This window comes from Lepus europaeus, chromosome 20 (assembly GCF_033115175.1).
Source record: "Lepus europaeus isolate LE1 chromosome 20, mLepTim1.pri, whole genome shotgun sequence".
In the NCBI taxonomy this organism is placed as follows: domain Eukaryota; kingdom Metazoa; phylum Chordata; class Mammalia; order Lagomorpha; family Leporidae; genus Lepus; species Lepus europaeus.
Window position 1 is genome coordinate 723302 of NC_084846.1, and position 21749 is coordinate 745050.

At 42.0% G+C, this 21749-nt stretch overlaps 1 protein-coding gene and 1 pseudogene across 1 annotated transcript; one reads left to right on the forward strand and one right to left on the reverse strand.

The window, feature by feature from the left end:
- LOC133749977 (vomeronasal type-2 receptor 116-like) lies at positions 1-14168 on the reverse strand. The gene is made up of 6 exons (XM_062179346.1): positions 14101-14168; positions 10049-10340; positions 7599-8405; positions 4812-5039; positions 2440-2563; positions 1-914 (listed from the first exon to the last, which is right to left on the reverse strand). Exons 1-6 carry the CDS (start codon positions 14166-14168, stop codon positions 1-3), a joined length of 2433 nt encoding a protein of 810 aa, XP_062035330.1.
- A 7038-nt stretch (positions 14169-21206) lies between these two features.
- Positions 21207-21332, forward strand: LOC133750139 (U2 spliceosomal RNA; annotated as a pseudogene).
- The last annotated feature ends 417 nt before the right edge of the window (positions 21333-21749 follow it).

The window sequence follows — 21749 nt, forward strand, 5'->3', positions numbered from 1 at the left end:
TTAGAATCCCTTAGAACTTGCACTTTTTTTTAAGTCTTTCAAAGAATTCCTTTCTGGTCTTAAGAGAATAATGTAGCACTTGGGGAGGAAGATGCAGCCCAGGAGCCCTGCACTGGAGGCCAAGATGGAAAAGACCTCCACGACCACCATGACCTTCCCCTTGGTGCTGTGGTAGACTGGCAGGAAGGTCACCCAGACACTGCAGAACACCAGCATGCTGAACGTCAGGAACTTGGCTTCATTGAACGTGTCAGGCAGGTTCCTGGCTAGGAAAGCCACAGTGAAGCTGGCCAGGGCCAAGGAGCCTAGGTAGCCCAAGACACAGTAGAAGGCTTTGACTGAACCCTTATTGCACACCAGGATGATGTGTCCATGCTCAGAGTGCGCATCTGTGTCAATAAAGGGAGGAGAAGTCCCAAGCCAGATGCCACAGAGAGCCAGTTGGATCAGGAAGCAGATGGGAATGACAGAGTTAGAAGCTCCTGATACCAGCAATCGCCTGGTAGTTCTTCCAGGTTTTGTAAACTTGAAGGCCAGAATCACAGTGATGGTCTTGGCCAGCACGGTGGAAACAGCCACTGTGAATACAAGGCCAAATGTTATTTGCTGGAGGAGGCAGGTGACTGTGTTGGGACGGCCAATGAAGAGTAAGGAACAGAGGAAGCACAGGAGGAGGGCAATGAGCAGGATGTAGCTGAGGGTCCGGTTATTGGCCTTGACAATGGGAGTGTCTCGGTGCTTCACAAAGACCCAGAGGACCGCAGCTGTGAGGACAGAGAAGCACAGAGCCATGCAGGCCAGAGCCATCCCCAGGGCATCCTCAAAGGCTAAGAAGGTCACCAGCTTGGGGAGGCAGCGGTTTCTCTCCTGGTTTGGGTACTCGTGATCTGCACATGGGATGCACTGCTCTGCATCTGAGGAAAAAGAGAGACTCAGCACTGACACTGAATTGCTGACTTGTTCTGTTTAGGAAAGTGGTCACCTTCGCACTGCCCCTTTGAGAACAGACTGCCTCTATCAGATACCAAGAGGCACTAGAGTAAGTCTGCATTCCCAGTCCAGGGAGAACGCTCTTTTCCTGGAATCAGCAGATGCTCCGGGCTTTTGTCTCAGATATACTGGACACACACAGGCACCTATATGATGTACTACGAATTCCCATATGATGGTAATTCATTTTTCTTTCTTGTTTCATACACTTAATGGGTGTTGCACATCACTCTGATATGTTGTTTTGTTATAATCTTTACACCTGAAAAATCTACTCCCTCTCTAAATTGTGAAAAATTAAGTGATTTCTAGTGCTGCATTAATGGTCATTGAAGGATTATTTTTGGAGTCATAGAAACTATTATCTACTCTGTATTTTGAATAATGGAAGCATTTTCTAAGCAGTATTTATCCAGTTCACATAATTTGATACATTTGTCTTTGATAGATAATTCCTTAAATGTTAACTGTTTAATGATGACAAACTGAATCCTGTATTATGATATTGTGTCTTCATATTTCACACTGCACAATATTAAAGATATGACACAAAAATAATAAAATACTTCTGTATCAACTTGCGCCAGCCTTGTACATTGTATTTGTGCATGAAAATGCATGGAATTGCTCATCTAAGCAAGTATAACAAAACTTGGTGGTGATGCTTTGTACATGTCTTGCTTGGATTTAAGCATGGTCCACTACAAGAGCTCAGATTAGGACTGCCTCTCCCAGAACTGGAGGGTAAAACAAGATGTCTTGTCAAATCAATAGCACAGTTGAGCCCAATAAGATGAATGTCACCAGACATCAGTCTACACATAATGTGGTAGACATAGCGATCATAAAATAGATGTATGGAGATAGCAAGTGATTATGTGTATTCATAGCAATGGTTCACTGCAATCTCATTACAAATATTCTTGGGTTACTTTTCCTTTTTTTAATTTTTTATCAATGTAAAGAGAACAGATTTCATATATTTCATAGAAACAACTCTAAGATGGTAACCATACCTCCTTCCTCCCTTCCCTCCCAGAATACTCCTCCTTCCTACTTTTCTAGTTTTCATTTAACTTGTACAATAATATAAATTCAATTGCTTTATATCCACAGGCTTAATGCACCATTAGCCATAATATTCCAGAAGTAAAATGTAGAAACAGCACACTGTTCCACAGGGGTATAGAAAAGAGCTAAAAACACAAAGAAATACTAAGAAGTCAATTTCATTCTTATACAATGCTTTTTTGTATACTATATTGACTACTATATATCAGAGAAAACATATGATGATAGTTGTCATTTGGGGACTGGATTATTTCACTAAGCATAATGTCTTCTAGTGGAATCAATGTTGTTGCAAAAGACTGGATTTCATTCCTTCTTTTGGCTGAGTAGTATAATTATGACAGTGGAGTTATCATTAGGAATGGATACGGTTTCTACCTGTCTGATTGGAAATGTCTCTGTCTGTGCAAAAAGTGCAAGTATAGCAGCAGACAGGTCTTCCTTCCTGTGGCACTTTCCTGAATCCTGGGCCACAGCTCTGGCTACACACAGATTGAGGAGTCTAAAAGGAAAAGAGAAACATTCATCTTGATTTTGCATATTATCGCCACTTTAAAGGAATTTCAATGATTCCCCCACACACACAACAGAAAATATGACCTGGCCGGAGCCGCAGCTCACTAGGCTAATCCCCCGCCTGCGGCACCGGTACTCTGGGTTCTAGTACCAGTTGGGGTACTGGTTCTGTCCCGGTTGCTCCTCTTCCAGTCCAGCTCTCTGCTGTGGCCCAGGAAGGCAGTGGAGGATGGCCCAAGTGCTTGGGCCCTGCACCCGCATGGGAGACTAGGAAGAAGCACCTGGTTCCTGACTTCGGATCCAGTGCAGCATGGTGCACCAGCCATAGTGGCCATTTGGGGGGTAAACCAACAGAATAAGACCTTTCTCTCTCTCTCTCTCTCTCTCTCTCTCTCTCTGTGTGTGTGTGTGTGTCTAAATTTCCCTGTAAAAAAAAGAAAAGAAAGGCCGGCGCCGCGGCTCACTAGGCTAATCCTCCGCCTTGCGGCGCCGGCACACCAGGTTCTAGTCCCGGTCAGGGCACCGATCCTGTCCCGGTTGCCCCTCTTCCAGGCCAGCTCTCTGCTGTGGCCAGGGAGTGCAGTGGAGGATGGCCCAAGGCCTTGGGCCCTGCACCCCATGGGAGACCAGGAGAAGCACCTGGCTCCTGCCATCGGATCAGCGCGGTGCGCCGGCCACAGTGCACTACCGCGGCGGCCATTGGAGGGTGAACCAATGGCAAAAGGAAGACCTTTCTCTCTGTCTCTCTCTCTTACTGTCCACTCTGCTGTCAAAAATAAAAAAAATTAAAAAAAATTTTTAAAAATTTAAAAAAAGAAAAGAAAATGTGATCTTCAGTTGAAGGTCATCACTGTGTCTCCTCCTACACCTGCCATGTCATCATTACCTAGGCAGCTAATTTGGAACTTCTGTGGTCATCATTGTACTTTATCAACATGAAGCAAATATTACAAATGCAGTTAATCACTTTTATTTCACACATCACCCGCTAACATCCCCTGCCACTTATCTCTTCTTATTGAACCACTATATCCAAAATATGTTTAATGTGGGTTTCTATATGGCAATGGTTCTGAAAACTAGAAAGTCTGAGAACTCTTTGACCATGAACTCATACTTAGTTGATTACAATATTTTACATCACAGATAAAAGGAACAAAAGACATGATACGAGGCACACTACTGAGAGTAACTATGAAAAATTCAGGTCAGCATAGAAATGGTTAGAATGTGTTATGAAACAATAATTGTGTTTAGTACATTTCTGATATTCTCCATTCAGGCAGGCCATTAATTTCTGAGATAAACACATCACTTCAGTGCAATGCATTGTTGTTATATATAGCTTATGCAGAAAATATCATATTTTGGAAACAACACAAATTAATGCCAATATCTCAAGATGTTATGAAGAATAAAATGTGGGCCGGCGCCGTGGCTCAACAGGCTAATCCTCCGCCTTGCGGCGCCGGCACACCGGGTTCTAGTCCCAGTCGGGGCACCGATCCTGTCCCGGTTGCCCCTCTACCAGGCCAGCTCTCTGCTGTGGCCAGGGAGTGCAGTGGAGGATGGCCCAAGTGTTTGGGCTCTGCAACCCCATGGGAGACCAGGAGAAGCACCTGGCTCCTGCCATCGGAACAGCGTGGTGCTCCGGCCGCAGCGCGCTACCGCGGCGGCCATTGGAGGGTGAACCAACGGCAAAAGGAAGACCTTTCTCTCTGTCTCTCTCTCTCTCTCTCACTGTCCACTCTGCCTGTCAAAAATAAAAAAGAGAAAAAAAAAGAAAAAAAAAGAATAAAATGTGGATGATTGAGTAGCATGCAAAATGCAAAAAAAAAATGCGATCTACAAAGAGGTGAATGATAAGTTGACCCATAATCCACTGTGTTAACCATGCATCAAAACTTAAAGGCCCTCACCATATGTAATTAAGGCCTTCAGAATACATAGAGACATACTTAGAATGTATGTGTCTATACACTGATCTCCTTATTTCTTTCATTAATTACCCTTTATTCTATGCACTCAATATCTGCATAAATATATATGCTAAAATTAAAAATAAATCAGATTATTCCAAGTTGCACTTTCAACATGCATTACCTAGAATATATATATATATGAATTACTATGTATTTGGAAGCCATGATATGAAGTGAGACTCTGATGCTTACGCAAAGGCTTCATACTTAATCTACTCCATGTAGGTCTTTGAAATTGGAAGGGATCCATACCTCTTTGAATGCAATAGGCCATTCTATCATCTCTTCATTGATGACCAAGGCTTCATCATGTGAACTCTTAGAGAAAAACTTTCCAATGTTGACCATCAACCCAAGGCCCACAGGAAAATTCACAATATTCTGGATATCATATTGTACCACATCGTGCCTTGTTTCATGGAAGCATATGTCATATCCAGCACTGTTCCTAAATTGGATTTTCTTCAGAAGTGGGTGAAGCTAGAGGACAAACATAATTGTAAGAAGGACAGCATTCAAGTTACAGGTGCTAGAGATGGGATTAAGATGGTGGAGAAGAGAGGGTGATGGCTGCTCTAGTCTAGGAGAACATAGTTTAAGAAAAAGTGGAAAGACTGCAGGCTCAGGGAAGAATTGGGAGAAAACAGCAGAGGAAACTACAAAAATTGGAGGGACATGGTGGACCTATATGGAGGGCAAGGACATGCACAGCTCAGGACCCCAGCAGCTGAGAGCCTCAGCACCAGCACTGGAGAGTGAGGTGAGACCAACCACAGCAGCCCAAGCCACTGGCAAGAAGCTGCAGGAAGAGCTTAGAGGGAATCCAGCTTGGATCCCCATGGGGGATAGTGTACCTGCCAAACTACAGGAGAAAAAAACAAAGGTGGAGCACGTTTTCTCTCTCCCCAATCACCCTGCAACTGCGTCTTGTAACAAGCTGATAGAGAGCAGGCGTCATCTTGGACATATTTAACAGCTGCACCAGCAAACAGCCAAGTAGAGACTCCTGAGTCTGGTGAGGAGAACAGACAAGGGGCTGAGTGCTCATGACTGTGGGAGGCTTGTGAGCTAGGATTTGAAAACACTGAGGCTGCATTGGAGGACTATGTGTGGCTGGTACATTGGACAATCACTGTAGGAGGCTCCGCACAATCAGGTCTTTCTGGTTACATTGTGAGGGATATTGCCGGCAATCTGAGCTTACACTGAGGCTGCACAGATCCTCTGTGTGGTCCTTGTGGCAGTGCAGACAAATAATATACACACTGAGGCTAGCACCCAGGTACTGGTCTCCTTTGAGGAAAGGAGCTCAACTGAGTCTACACCAACAGACAAGAACAAACATTCCCCTGATCAAAAAAAAAAAAGAGAGAGAGAGAGAGAGAGAGAGAGAGAGAGAGATGTACTATGCCAAACCTGGGTGTGTCACTGCAGATACAGCTCTCACACTGGAGCATTGAAAAGAGCTTCTTGGCCACACCTGCCACATAGCTCTAGGTAGTCCCTGAAAGCAGACACTCAACTAATATACACATAGTGCAAAGATGAAAGCCACCACAGTGAAATAACAAAGAAACAAACTAGTATCTCCACAAATGCTGAATAACAAATGAACAGATTCAAGATAGAGAATAAGGAAGACAACATGACACCCCCAAAAGAACACAACGCGTCAATACTAGATTGTGAGGATAATGAGATTGAAGAAATCCCAGAAATGGAATTCAGTAAGAGATGCTCTAGCAGTGCATGTGCAAAAAGAAGTCAATTCCCAGGCTCCCTATCCTCAGGGATTCTTCTTGGGAGAGACTTGCAGGGTTTGAGTGGTCATCATCTCATGGGTACAAGTGAAGAGAACCATTCTACCATTGCCTGATTACAATTATGGGAAGTGATTTAATACAATCAGTAAATTATATAAGGTAGCTTAGGCATGAACTCTGATGTGTCCTTGACCAGGAAGGAGGTTTAGTTGGGGCTTTATTGAAGTTAAGCTTTGTACTTCAACATGGGTCTGTATGGATGGCTGTGCTGAAGGATGATTTTTTTATGGTAACAAATTGTGTTCTATGTGTGTACTGATGGTCCTCTTCCCCACTTAATGCTGTATAATTGTTCAAACCTGGTAAATGCCACTCTTAGGATCATTGGTTACTATCCTCACTCTGTCTTTTATGACCTTGTCTAAATATGATCAGAGTCGGCAAACTTGGAAGGCTTCCATAGCCTTGGCAACTCATGACGACAGCCTAGGGTGGTTACTGGCACCATAAACTAGAGTGTCAATTTGTTGGGTCAACAACAGGAGCCACTGTGCACTTGCTCCTCATGTGGGATCTCTGTCCTTAATGTGCTGTACATTGTGATTTAATGCTATAACTAGTACTCAAACAGTATGTTTCACTTTGTGTTTCTATGTGGGTGCAAACTGTTGAAATCTTTATACTAAATTGATCTTCTGTATATAAAGAGAATTGAAAATGAATCTTGATGCAAATGGAAGGGGAGAGGGAGCGGGAGAGGGGAGGGTTGCGGGTGGGAGGAAAGTTATGGGAGGGGAAGCCATTGTAATCCATAAGCTGTACACTGGAAATTTATATTCATTAAATAAAAGTTTAAAAAAAATTGTGTTCTTACCTGAGCTCTTTCTAGGGCTCAACAAAGTAAACTTACAAGTCAGATTATTAGTGTTTTAAAAATTTGACATTTAAGCCTAGTTTATTTTAAGGATATACACTTTTCTAAAACTAAAAATGTCTAGAGGTCCCTGTGGATCCAACTTAAGACAAATTATGTATGATATGTGTTCAATTCTATATACACAAAATTTTATACCTCAATAGTACTTAGAATAGATACCATATGGGTTTCTCCTCACTCTGTCTCTCCTATAGACTATTAGTTGAGGATTTGATTAATTAACTTTTTACATTTTATTTGGAAGTATATGACAAAAAACATGGAGTTCTACTTCTGTAAAAAAAAATGTGTAAATGACATTAGTGGCTCCATGACCACCCTGCTCTGGAAGAGGTTTACCTGCCAGGGAAGAAGCTTAGGTTGAGCTGCATCTCCTGGAGATCCCATTTCCACTTTCTCTAGAAACATCTTATGGAGGGCATGGGCCACTGCATACACAGCATTGTAGATGAAATAGCTAGAGTCAGATATGGTCATTATGTCAATGTCTCCTGGGGAAAACTCTAAGGAAGTGTTTGGTGGGCAGTCTCCTATTTCTCCACATTGTGACCCAGAAGGTAGGCAGGTGAAAATGTGAAACCACAGTTTAGTGAAGTAAAAGTCTTCTGGGTAGTGGGAAGGGTCCACTGTCTTGAGAAAATGTTTGAGGCCAGGGATTTCCCCCTTGTGCTGTGAAAATGAGAAGCCTCCATGGAAAGAGTGCAGTGCACGGTATGTCTCATGCACAACAATGTTCCACTTTGCTACCATGATCCACACCTTGCCCATGGTTAGAAAGTACTCTCCTGCAAAGTCCACATTGATGAGGCTCCTTACTTCACCATAGAGTACGTGCACATTTGCAGAAGAAAGGTTGATCCTCGTCATGAAAGTGATATCAGTGGAGGCATACAGTCTCTTAGTGGCAGGGAGTTTTTGTGTAAAGGCCACACAGAGACCTTTCTTTACCATCTCTGCCTCGAAGTACCGAAAGAACTGCTCTCCTTTCATATCATCAGATACAAAGAGCGCCACCCAAGTCCAGCCAAAATGCAGCAACAAGGAGATCATTCCATGAGCCACAGCGCTGTCACTGTTGGCCATCTGATAGAGTGAGGGAAACTGGTCTTTATCACTTAGCAGAGGATCAAAAGGGCCATAGGTGATCTGAAAGCCAAAATAGTCATGACTGTCAATTGCATCTGTTTGGGTGAGGCTGAGATATTCTCTCCAAGGGAGGCCTTTGAGGAGAATATTACTGGATAAAAAGAAAGATTGCTCTAAAGATAGCTGAATTCTGTTATTCTGCACCCAGAGAACACCATACTTCTCATGCCCTTTGCCTTTGGAAGAAATATGATAGCATGAACATGTGTCATATCCCTATTTTCTCTTCACATTCTGCAGTGCAAACTGGGAATGCACAAATTTTGAATGCAGTATCATCAAGATAGTATCCTTTTTATTTTTTTATTTATTTGACAGAGTTAGACAGTGAGAGAGAGAAACAGGAAGGTCTTCCTTCCATTGGTTCACTCCCCAAATGGCTGCTACAGCTAGAGCTATGCCAATCCAAAGCCAGGAGCCAGGTACTTTCTCCTGGTCTCCTATGCAGTTGCAGGGTCCCAAGCACTTGGGCCACTCTCCATTGTTTTCCTGGGCCACAGCAGAAAGCTGGACTGGAAGAGGAGCAGCCGGGACAAGAACCCGGCACCCATATAGGATGTCAGCACTGCAGGCAGTGCATTAATCAAGTGAGCCATGGCGTTGGCCCCAATAGTATCCTTACATTCGTATTCACCCAGTGTGGGTCAGAACAAAGGTGGCATGTAAACTATGACAAAGTTTGTATGGCTCTCATGATACATGAGTTCAGTTCTTTTCACAACATCAATAACTTGTTATGAAAATCAAAATTATCCACTCTGATTTTTGGTGAAATAATTTTTCTGGCTTAGAATCCTCTTATGTGACTGAAGTCTGTGTCTGGCAGCAATGTGCCCATATTGCTGATGGTGTGTACTGGATCTCACAAAAGTCTCTGAGATACTAATGCAGTCCCTGGGAGGTAGCTGTGATATCTTGATTAACTGAAATAGTTAGCCCTCATGAGAGACCTGAAAAGAATTTATAGAACCAGGGCCTGCAATGGCCAGACCCCCAACACATCAGTAAGTAAGCAATGAAAGGAAGACCTCTGTTATGTTTCTTTCTGCCTCTTAAATCAATAGTTACAAAAAACAATCTGTGACATCAGGAATTGTAAATAGTTGAACACTCACTGGGATTCCTATGAAGAAATCATTGGGGGCAGGTGAGTAAGGGAGGTTTGGAAGAGGGAGTCTGGGAACACCTATGTCACTGGAACTGAGCCTCCAACACTCTTAGCAGTCTTAGGGAAGGCATGGCCCTCTGTGATGTCTCAAAGAAAAAGTAAATGTCCAGGTCTTTAAATCCCCACATCTGTATCTTTCACCTGTGGATGCCACCCAGGACAGGACACTGCTTGGTGCTGTGGATATTTCCTTTGAGGCACTGAGCTGTGAGTACAATGAAGTCAATAAGCCCAGTAGTAGGGGATGGATATATTGGCCCTAGGTAGGAATCTGAGTGGAGACTCTAAGCATTCACTGCCCCTTCGCTTTCTTCCTTCTCCATCCCTCTGTTAATAATGTCACAGCCCAGAGTTTTCCTGCTTTAAATCATGGTGGGATATGTATTCTTGGCTTCCACATTGCCTTTTTGACATAGGTGAGAATGGAGTTAGGGGAGGTTCAAGCATTCTTCTCTGAAATTCAGAACACACATACCTGTGGGATTTTGTAGAGCTCCAAAAGAGTTCCAATTTCAGCAGAAAATGTTGATGTGGTTCCTGCAATGATGGCGACTGATTTGTCCTGTTTTTTGCAGTTGTAGTTAGGGACAAATATACCCTGTCCTGAGAGCCAGTGCAGAGTGCTCCACAAGGTGAACTGATCACTGGGAAAACCATTGTAGAATTGGTAACCCAAGGACATGTTGGGGAGTAAGTAGGGATTCTTATTGATCTCCTGGATGGCAAAGTGAAAAGCCAGGACATGTTGGTAGTTCTTCCACAACCACCTATGAAGAGGTCATATTTAGGGAAATGAATGAGTTCTTCAGTGCAGATGTGGGGAAGAAGCAAACTGCCTATGCACACATTCATCTGCATGAACTTTTTAGACAAGCCTTGATGTATCTCAATATGGAATCTGAGTTTTACTCGAAGACAGAAGTCAAGATGCACTTTTTCTTTTCTGTTAGTTCTAAAAGTTTAAATGACAACTGATTTGCCAATTGTTGAAATATTATCCTCTCTAACCACATTCACCTAAATTAATTTTGCATGTGCCATTTCTGAAATTTTCTACTCTGATGTATCAGCTCCTGAGAAAGAAGCCTTGTTAAATTATATTTATTTTGGGCCGGCGCCATGGCTCAACAGGCTAATCCTCCGCCTTGCGGCGCCGGCACACCGGGTTCTAGTCCCGGTCGGGGCACTGATCCTGTCCCGGATGCCCCTCTTCCAGGCCAGCTCTCTGCTGTGGCCAGGGAGTGCAGTGGAGGATGGCCCAAGGCCTTGGGCCCTGCACCCCATGGGAGACCAGGAGAAGCACCTGGCTCCTGCCATCAGAACAGCGCGGTGCGCCGGCCGCAGTGCGCTACCGCGGCGGCCATTGGAGGGTGAACCAACGGCAAAAGGAAGACCTTTCTCTCTGTCTCTCTCTCTTACTGTCCACTCTGACTGTCAAAAAAAAAAAAAGATAAAAAAAATTATATTTACTTTGGAGGCCAGTACTGTGGTGCACTGGGTGGTGCCACTGCCTACAGTGCCGGCATCCCATATGGGTGCCATTCTGAGTCCCAGATGCTCCTCTTCCAGTTCAGCCCTCTGCTATGGTCTGGGAAGGCATTGGAGGATGGCCCAAGTCTTTGGGCCCCAACACCTGCATGGAAGATTCAGAGGAATTTCCTGGCTCCTGACTTCAGATCAGCACAGCTCCGGCCATTGCGACCAGCTGAGGAGTGAACCACCAGATGGAAGACCTCTCTCTCTCTCTCTCTCTCTCTCTCTCTGCCTCTCCTTCTCTCTCTGTGTAACTCTGATTTTCAAATAAATCCTTAAAAATTATATTTACTTTTAAAATAAGCACTTGATTAGGGACTTCTTTTTTCATGTTTTATAATATAAAGAGAAATGATAAAATTGTGTATTTCAAAGACACAATTCTAACAACATGACACTTCCCTCCTTCCCTCTTCCTTTATTCCTTTCTTTTTTCACTTTTAATTTTTAATAACAAACTTTCAATTCACTTTATAATCCTGAACATAGTGATTATTTATACTTATAGTTCAACAAGTAAAAATAATAGATTTAGGACTTCTAAGTGATATAAACCCAAATTATATCATTTTGTTGTCCTTTCACCTCCTCGCCAATTCACATTGAACATTCTCTGCACTTTTTGCCAAAAAATATGAGTTCCTGGGAATTTTCTGAACTTTTTCTAATTTCTACATTTCATCCTAATTTGAATCTTATGAAAAATCTCACTTCTTAATAAGGTATATGAGACTGGAGGTTTGCATTGATTCTGTTTCAATGTTGGGTTTAATACTAATATATAATTTCACTTTATTTTAAATATTTATGAAGAATTTTTACAGTTTCCAGAAGGCATAGTTTTCCATTTAGGAAAAATGAGTTTGCACGTGTGTCACACAGTATTGTGTGCATTAATCTTATATATGAAACTCGAAGTTTTCTTCTGTTGTCTAAACAAATGTTCCCTTTATGGAAACATTTAATCAAACACATTTTAGCTCATATACAGAACTTATTTGTTATACCTGAAGTAGATCCAACACAAAAATTAGGCTTTGAAGACCTGCCCAATGCTTACATTATTTTAAATGATAAATTAAGAGCATTAATAATTTTTTTTACTTTCATCATTTTACCTTATTGCTATGATTTTCTTTTTTGAAATGAATTTTTATTCACCCTGGAGCTACTTGTAGCACATGCTACCAGGAGAAATATGACTAGCTGAATTCTTTCTTTCCTGAGGTAAACATGTAAACACTGCTATGAGCTGGTAGAAAACCTTCAGAGGTCATAAGTATCAAAGTGACATGTACTGGGGCCAGCACTGTGGCATAGCAAGCAAAGCCACCACCTGCAGTGCCCGATTCCCATGTGGGTGCTGATTCATGTTCCATCTGCTCCACTTCTGATCCAGCTCTCTGCTATAGCCTGGGAAAGAAGTGGAAGATGGCCCATATCCTTGGGGCCCTGCCCCCGTGTGGGAGACACAGAAGAACCTCCTGGTTCCTTGGCTTCAGAACGCTGCAGCACTAGCCATTGCAGCCATCTGGGAAGTGAGCCATCAGATGGAAGAATCTCGCTCACTTGCTCTCTTTCTCTCTCTCTCTGTCTCTGCCTCTACCTCTGCCTCTCTGTAACTCTGCCTTTCAAATAAATAAATAAATCTTTAAAGAAAAACAGAAAGAAATCATCTTTTAAAAAAAAGTGATGCCCATATGCCGAGACCCGGCAGCTCCACTTCCAATCCAGCTCTCTGCTATGGCCTGGGAAAGCAGTAGAGGATGTCCGAGATCCTTGGGCCCCTGCCCCCAAGTGGGAGACCTGGAAGAAGATCCTGGCTCCTGGCTTTGGATCAGTGTGGCTCCGGCCATTGCAGCCAATTGGGGAGTGAACCATTGGCTCTCTCTCGCTCTCTCTCACTCTCTCTCTCTCTCTCCCTCTCCTCCCTCCGTGTAACTCTGACTTTCAAATAAATGAATAAATCTTTTTTTTAAAGTGACATATATAGCCTTATTCCCCACATGGCACCAAAGCCCATACAGAGGTTGCTTTACCAGGACTAATCTTTCCAGTATCTGATAATAAAGTGAAGAATTCTCTAATCAATGACACTGCCATAAACTTGCAGAGATTCAGGATATAAGAAATAATGTTCAAGATGGCTAGAGAGGGCCAACATTTGCTCCATGACAGAAAATAAAAAACCAGAACAACAAAGGAAGGACCACATTCCCAGGAGGTTGAGTGAAAACTCAGGGCACCAGGCCTGGAGCTATGCCCTCTCACACACAGTCTCAGGAAATTCTCTTCTGCTTTTGTGTGTTGGAGCCAACTGGCAGTAGCCAATACACAATCCCAGAAAACCAGAACTTAGGAAGTCCCCTTCTGCATCTCTTACCACTTGGTCCTTGGTTCTCCAGGTTCCAGGTCTCAGCTGCACCCAGTAGTACCAGAACTGCAATTATTGCTCTCTAAGTCCTGGGAGTATCTTGCTTTTCCTGTGGGACGTGTGAAATGCTCTATTTCCATTGCACTGATGGAAGTCTTTGGCTGACAATGTGTATGCCTCACCACAACCTACACTTTTACCCTGGGGCCTACAAAAGATATCCTTCCTGCTTGGTAGTTCCAGTACTGAGACTATTAGCACTATAGTTCTTAGATCACCTCTAAACAGCCTGCAAGACCAGGCAAAATTCTGCCTCCATTTAACTGCATGATCCCGTTCAAATTCCCCAGTGCTAGAATTGGGGCTTTTGGTACTATAAACCCCACTATTACCCACACACTGCCAGAAAATATGGGAAAAGCCAACTCACATCACCCAGTTACAGGGACAAAGCTATTGGTGCCAAGTTCCAGCAAGCCTGGGACAAGGGAGAGACATATGTGTCCCATCCAATCTAAAAATGTAGCTACTGGCATCACAAACCCTTCTGCAATTCACAGCTAACTCTGGGGCCTGAAGACAGACACATTTGGAAGCTCAAAGCCACCACAAAGTCTTACCAATACCCCCATGAACTGCTGCAGACTGCATAACTGTGGGATTCGTAGACACTGCTGACATTGGTCATACCTGAAGAGATCACTTAGAGATTACAATCCTGGGCTCACCAAGAACCAAAGTCAGCTGACATTCCACATTCCATCTAAACAAACTGCTGATCTTGAGAGTAGATTTTTGAAATAATACAATCAAAAAAATAATGAAAAGACCAGTGTGATATGTAGGATATCAATCAGTAACAAACATTCGTTGTTACAGGAATAATTGTAGGAAAAAGCCATGGAGAACTTCCTGAATTAAATAATAATTGGAAGTTTCCTAGGTCTTGAAAGAGATATGAACATCCAGATAAAGGACATTCAACCCTGAACAGACTCAACCAATAAAGACATTCCACAAGGAATGTTGCAGTCATATTGTCAAAAGTTAACAATAGGGGGCCAGCGTTGTGTTGCAGTGGGTTAAAGACCAGGTCTGAAGCACTGGAATCTCATATGGGCACTGGTTCTAGTCCCAGCTGCTCCTCTTCTGATCCAGCTCTCTGCTATGGCCTGGGATAGCAGTAGATGATGGTCCATGCTGTTGGGCCCCTGCACCCATGTGGTTGATCCAGAAGAAGCTCCTGGCACCTGGCTTCAGATTGCCACAGCTCTGGCCATTGTGGCCATCTGGGGAATGGACTGACAGATGGAAGACCTTTCTCTCTCTCTTCCTCTCACTGTCTGTAACTCTACCTCTCAAATATATAAATAAATAAATCTTTAAAGAAAAGAAAATATGCCCAGGTTCCGTGCTGTGGCGCAGTAAGTTAATCCTCCACCTGCAGTGCTGGCATCCCATATAGGCGCCAGTTCTACTCCCAGCTGGTCTTCTTCCAATCCAGCTCCCTGCTATGGCCTGGGAAAGCAGTAGAAGATGGCCCAAGTGCTTGAGCTCCTGCACCCGTGAGGGAGACATGGAAGAAGCTCCTGGCTCCTGGCTCCTGGCTTCAGATCAGCGCAGCTCCAGCCATTGCAGCCATTTGGGGAGTGAACCAACAAAATGAAAACCTTTCTCTCTGTCTCTTCCTCTCACTGTCTGTAACTCTACCTCTCAAATAAGTAAATAAAATCTTAACAAAAAAAGAAACTATACCCAACCCTACATTATCCATAAGAAACTCACTTCACAGTTAAAGATATCACATTCACTGAGAGTGAAGGGTTGCAGAAAATATTACATACAAATAGAAAGAAAAAATTATCAAGAGTAGATGTACTTATATCAGGTAAAAACAGATTTCATTCTACAAATTAAAAAAGAGACAAAGAAGATTATATATTAATAAGAGTATTCACGCAGCAAGAAGAAATAACAATATATAGGTATATATAATAAAAAAATATGTAAGGCAAATATCATTTTAAATAAATGGAGAGATAGATTGCAATACAATAACAGTGATAAACTTCAATATCTCACTGTCATCAATAGACACATCATCTAGCCAGAAACTCCACAAAGTACTCCATAGAATAATATACAGCAGTAAAAAACAATGAAATCTGGTCATTTGCAACAAAATGGAGGAATCTGGAAAACATTGTGCTGAGTGAAATAAGTCAGTCCCAAAGGGACAAATATCGTATGTTTTACCTGATCAGTGACAACTAACCATATACCAAAAAGGAAACCTGTTGAAGTAAAAGGGACACATTGAGAAACAGTGACTTGATCAGCCCTTGTCCTGACTGTTGATGTACAATGTAATACTTTATCCCTTTTAGTATTTTTTTGAACTACTTAATACTATTGGTTGGACTCTGTAATTAACACACAACTAATCTCAGGTGTTTAAAGTTAACTGAAAAGTGATCTCTGTTAAATATAAGAGTGGGAATAAGAGAGGGAGGAGATGTACAATTTGGGGAAATGCTCAATCGGACTTGACCCAAATGGTCGAGTTAGAAACGTGCCAGGGGATTCCAATACAATCGCATCAAGGTGGCAGGTACCAATGCCATCACACTAGTACAAGTGATCAATTCAGGTAACAACTCATCACACTGATAGGTCTAAGAGTCAAAGGGATCACACAAACAAGACTAGTGTCTGCTAATAATAACTGATAGAATCAAAAAGGGAGAGAAGGATCCATCATGGGAAGCGGGATACACAGCAGACTCATAGATGGCAGAGGTCCTAAAAAGCACTCTGGCCTCAGAATCAGCCCTTAAGGCATTCAGATCTGACTGAAGAGCCCATGAGAGTATTTTAGGCATGGAAAGGCAAAACACTCTGGCCAAAAAAAAGAAAGAAAAAAAGGACTTAAATGAAATATCTCTGCAAGTGAGTTCCCAGTAGAAAGGACAGGGCCATGAAAGAAGGTGGTACCTTTCTCTGAAAAGAGAAGAGAATTTCCACTTTGACTATGACCCTGTCAGAATAAGTTTGAAGTCGTGAACTCAAAAGGCTTCCATAGCCTTGGAAACTCATGACTGGAGCCTAGGGAGATTACTGACACCATAAACAAGATTGTCAGATTGTTAAGTCAACAACAGGAGTCACTGTGCACTTACTCCTCATGTGGGATCTGTCCTTAATGTGTTGTCCAAGGTGAAGTAATGCTATAACTAGTACTCAAACAGTATTTTCCACTTTATGTTCTGTGTGGGTGCAAGCTGTTGAAATCTTTACTTAATATATACTAAATCGATCTTCTGTATAGAAAGATAATTGAAAATGAATCTTGATGTCAGTGGAATGGGAGAGGGAGCGAGAGATGGGAGGGGTGTGAGTGGGATGGAAGTTATGGGGGAGAAAGCCATTGTAATCCATAAGCTGTACTTTGGAAATTTATATTCATTAAATAAAAGTTTAATAAAAAAAATAAAATTAATTAATTTTTTTAAAAAAGATATTATGTAGGATCTCTGTCTTTAATGTGCTGTACACTGTTATTTAATGCTATAACTAGTACTCCAACAGTATTTTTTTATTCACTATGTGTTGCTATATGGCGGCAAACTGTTGAAATCGTTACCTAATATATACTAAACTGATCTTCTGTATATAAAGAGAATTGAAAATGAATCATGATGTGATTGGAAGGGGAGAGGGAGTGGGAAAGGGGAGGGTTGTGGGTGGGAGGGAAGTTTTGGGAGGGGGAAGCCATTGTAACCCATAAGCTGTACTTTGGAAATTTATATTCATTAAATAAAAGTTTAATTAAAAAAAATATTGACAAATCACATATTGTAGTAAATCACATCAACAGAATGAAGGAAAAAAATCACATGATCATCGCAATAGATGCAGAAAAATATTTGATAACATTCAACATTCATCCATGATTTTTAAAAAACTCTTACCAAACTAGGTGCAGAAAGAACATAAATCAAAATTGCAATGAATCTACATTTTTTAAAAAATCATATTGAATGGGGAAAATCTGAAATCATTTCCCCTCAGATCTGGAAGAAGGCAATGACATTCAGTTTCAACACTCTTAGTATAGTGTCAGAAACAGTAACAAGAAAAAGGAGAATGAAAAAGAAATAAAGAACATCAGAATGCAAGCAAACATTAGCTGCCACCTAAGCAGAGAATCCGCAAGCATGAGACGTTTTCCATCACATGTACCATTTCACATTGGGAATAGCAATGAAGAAAATACAAAGAGGTAAGGAAACTCAAAGTGAAACACTGAAAAAGAACAAGAATGTAATGGTACGGGTTAGGAGAAATTACAAGGTGTGATACTGACCCAAAGATCAGCACCCCCACTTTCTCTCTAGCACAGCACAACCTGCAGAGGTAACAAGTGTTATACAACAGAAAGAACTGAGAAGGACAGACTCACATCGTTTAAACAAATTGCACACTTCAAAACTCTCTCCTAACACAGGAGTATGTGGATCTCTGGGTCGACTGAGAAGCGAACTCCACTGTTGGCACCAACAAAGTGTGCAGACACAGGCCTTCTACTAAGCCCCACCTTAAGCACAAACACAGTGATCAGTTACCAGAAAGACACACCACTGATGCAAAGCTCAGAATGCATGCAGTTTCTGCATTGTTTCTGGAGAAGAAAATGTCAGATTCCAAGAAGAAGCCATTAAACACATATGGAAGATTATTTCCCTTGCTTCTGATTTTCAGGATCAGGGTCCAGATGCCTCTAGTGTAGTAGGATTTAATTATTGATCTGTGAGGGTACAGGGTCTGCCTCATGGCTTCAAGTCTCAGGCAAAAGAAGTATCGCCCCTGTCAGCAATGGCTACCTAGACTGAGGCCCTCCCAACATTGACCTTGGGACATGGTCTTAGGACTCCAGTGTGCTCCCTCCACAGGTGCTAGCAATAGAGGACCTGAGCTTCCAACCATCTCACTGACTCCAAGAACCTCAGGGCTTAATCACACATACCTGGCCAATGGAGTAGGCACAAAAATCTTAGTGCCTCTCCTCTGTCTTTGAAGGAGTCAGAAAGCAAATGGAAATAAGAGGTAGTGAAATGTTAAAGAAAGGAGAGGACCTTAGCTTTCATGGAACTGTGTTTCTGCCATTCTGTGCAGAATTGTCAGAAGTCTCAAGAGGTATTGAACACACACAGACACGAGCATGTACTCAAATGCAGGCATAACAACACTTAACAGATATAGAATATCTAAAATATAATGGATAGGAGTAAAATTGACATTTTGAGATTAAATGATTATTTACAGCCCTTGGATTACTGTTGAGGAACAGTGGGTTTTTCCCCTCATATTATTTGTTGAATTCTTTACTTACTGTAGGGTCAATCTTATGAGTATAAAGAAAATTGAAAATAGGTTTGTAGAATTAGTGGTAGGAATGGGAAAGGGAAGAGGAAGAAGAGTGGGAGCACAGGGGGGAGGGAAGGATTGCTGTTCCTGATTCTGCATATATGAAATTCATGAATATGTTTCCCTTAAATAAAACTTTAAAAACACACATACACACACCTTGAACTTACCAAGATGCCACCACTTTATACTCAGGCTTGAGTAAAAAGGATAATTGGATCATCTCTCTTTCTGGTTCCATGTAGTATAGGGGAAAAAACACTCCCAGCACTAGGTCTCCATCTCTGAAGACACTTGGCTTCAGGTAATCAAGGCAGTTCCAATCATCCTTGACCTGTGAATTATATAAAACCTGCAGGAGTAGGTAGAGAAAAATCAGAGGCAATGACATGTCACTGTCTCCCCAATTTATAGTGAGAGCCCCGAGTCTCAGCTGAGAGGAGGAGACACAGGGCTGGATCAGGTCTGAGGGCTCTCAATCAGCAATGACAGTGGAGCTCTGTGTAGAGCACAGCTGATTCTAGGTATTGATGAGTGCCCTCTGCCTATAGGAACCTGTGTGCCAGTCTAGTGAGCTAGACCAGAGCACAGCTAAAAGCAGAATGCAGAATGCACAGTACTGAGACCTGGCTGTGAACGTGCAGTGATCAGAGCTCCATTGGGTTCCTTGTATTTTTAAGGATTGCCATTTGTCTCATCCAGAAACTCAGGGGATCCACCTGCCTGAGGCTCTGCACCTGTTGCCCTCCATTATGGAGGACAACCCTTTGGAAAAACATGTTTTGAATTCTCCTACCTCCAGCCTCTAGGGTTGCATTATAGGCCAACAAGGCTTTGGCAATCATTGCATCCTGGGATGGCAGCCCTATTAAACAGTGTGCACAGTGGCCAAGGGTTGTGTGAATAGACAGCTTTGAGACATTTGGCAGGGTTAGAAAAAGTTGGTATGACCAAAGCACCCAGCTGCATCTTCCCACATGATACTGTAGACAAAAGGTGAAGGGCTGACATCAGTCACGATGACCTTTCATGCACCACAGGAATCCTCATCATTACCGTGTCTGATGTCACTCCCAGGGCCATAATATCCTGCTGCAAAAAGAATGGGCTTCCTGATTAATATGTGAAGAAGCCACATTCCAGAGGGAGGCGGAAGTTCATCCCCACACCTACCCCTCCACACAGCTGAGCTCCCCACCCATCAGCCTGATGCTCTCCCCATTGAGAAGCTTGAACCACCAAGCTCTCAGCATCAGTGGTTTCAATGTGACAAGTGAAAGGAACCGTGTTAGTTATCAGTCACTTAATTCCTGTGGTCATATCTAATTTCTCCCACTTTTCAGAGAATAGAATGGAATGCCTTACATGTGTATTTTCATTTTGAAATTCATGACTTTAAATTATGTAGATGTATGTCTACAAGGGAATGATTTGATATCTGTACACACTGAAATGGGAATGCAAATGTCCCTTCCACATACAAATTTCACATCCTTTAGTTGGAACTGCTGGATAGTATGAAGGTTCTATATTTAATTTTTAATCAAACAATTTTCATTATATTGGCACTAGATTACCTTCCTACCTGCAATGTGCAAGTATTCCCTTTTCTCCTCATCCTTGTTAGCAATTATTACTTCTATGTATTTCAAAGATTTATTTCATTTATATGAAAGGCAGAGTTACAGAGAGGGGATGAGATGCTACAATGCCAGCCATGCTTTTGTGTTTTTTTATATCCCTTCTAACAGGTTTGAGGTGAAGCCTCTTTATAGCTTTAGTTTGCATCTCTCTGATGATTAGTGGTGAAGAGCATTTATTCACATTGGTCTTGCTATTGAGTTTTGGAGTGCCATCTATATTTTTTCCTTTTCAGATTTATTTATTTATTTATTTGAAAGGCAGAGTTACAGAGAAGCAGTGGCAGAGAGAGGTCTTCCATCTGCTGGTTCAGTCCCCAGAAGGCCGCAATGGCCAGAGCTGCACCAATCCAAAGCCAGGAGCCAGGAGCTTCTTCCGGGTCTCCCATGCGGGTGCAGCAGGCCAAGGACTTTGACCATCTTCTACTGCTTTCCCAGGCCATAGCAGAGAAGTATTTTGGAAATGAAGCAGCCAAGACTCGAGTCAGTACCCAACAAGGGATGCCAGCATGGCAGGTGGTGGCTTTATCCTCTATGCCACAGTGCTGGCCGCTGCACTCTACTTTTTAACACTCTCTTCTCTCTCCCTCCTACCTTCTTTCCTTCTCTTTTTCTAGATTTTAGTTTTTGAGATAACATATTTTAAATTTACATTACACATCACTTCTCAGCCTTTTGGCTAAGATCAAGTGTAGTATCTGTTCTTATCAGTTTAAATTTACATTACAGTAAAAAGGCTTATTGCTTTGCCAAATAAGAAATTTATAAATAAAAAAAGACCCTGGTTTAGTAGGAATATAGACAATGGCCATAAACAGTTAATGATTGGGAAAATGACCATTTCTCCAACATGCCATAAATTTTTAAGTAATCACAGATCATTAAAACTATAGTAGTATCACATTCTTAACCATTGGTTTCACCCAGGTATAAAGCAAAATTTTGCAAATATATATATATATATATATATATATATGCAGCAATACTGATACACAGACATTTCTTATTCTTTTTTTAGTTTTTTGAATTTTAGCTCCCACATATAAAAGAGAACATATGATATTTGTCTTTCTGTGTCCAGCTTATTTCACTCAACATGATGTCCTCCAGTTGTGTGCATTTTGCTGCATATGATCGAATTTCATTACGTTTTATAGCTGAATAACGTTCAGCTATATACAAAATATATAAATGTATATGTA

What these genes read in the sequence shown, in the direction of transcription:
- LOC133749977 (XM_062179346.1), bottom strand. Translation starts at nt 14,168, where the DNA reads ATGACCAATGTCAGCAGTGTCTACGAATCCCACAGTTATGCAGTCTGC. An exon ending in AGCTCTACAAAATCCCACAG is followed by an intron (nt 8,406 to 10,048) that starts GTATGTGTGTTC and finishes TTTGGCTTTCAG; the next exon opens with ATCACCTATGGCCCTTTTGA. An exon ending in GGCCTATTGCATTCAAAGAG is followed by an intron (nt 2,564 to 4,811) that starts GTATGGATCCCT and finishes TTTTCCTTTTAG; the next exon opens with ACTCCTCAATCTGTGTGTAG.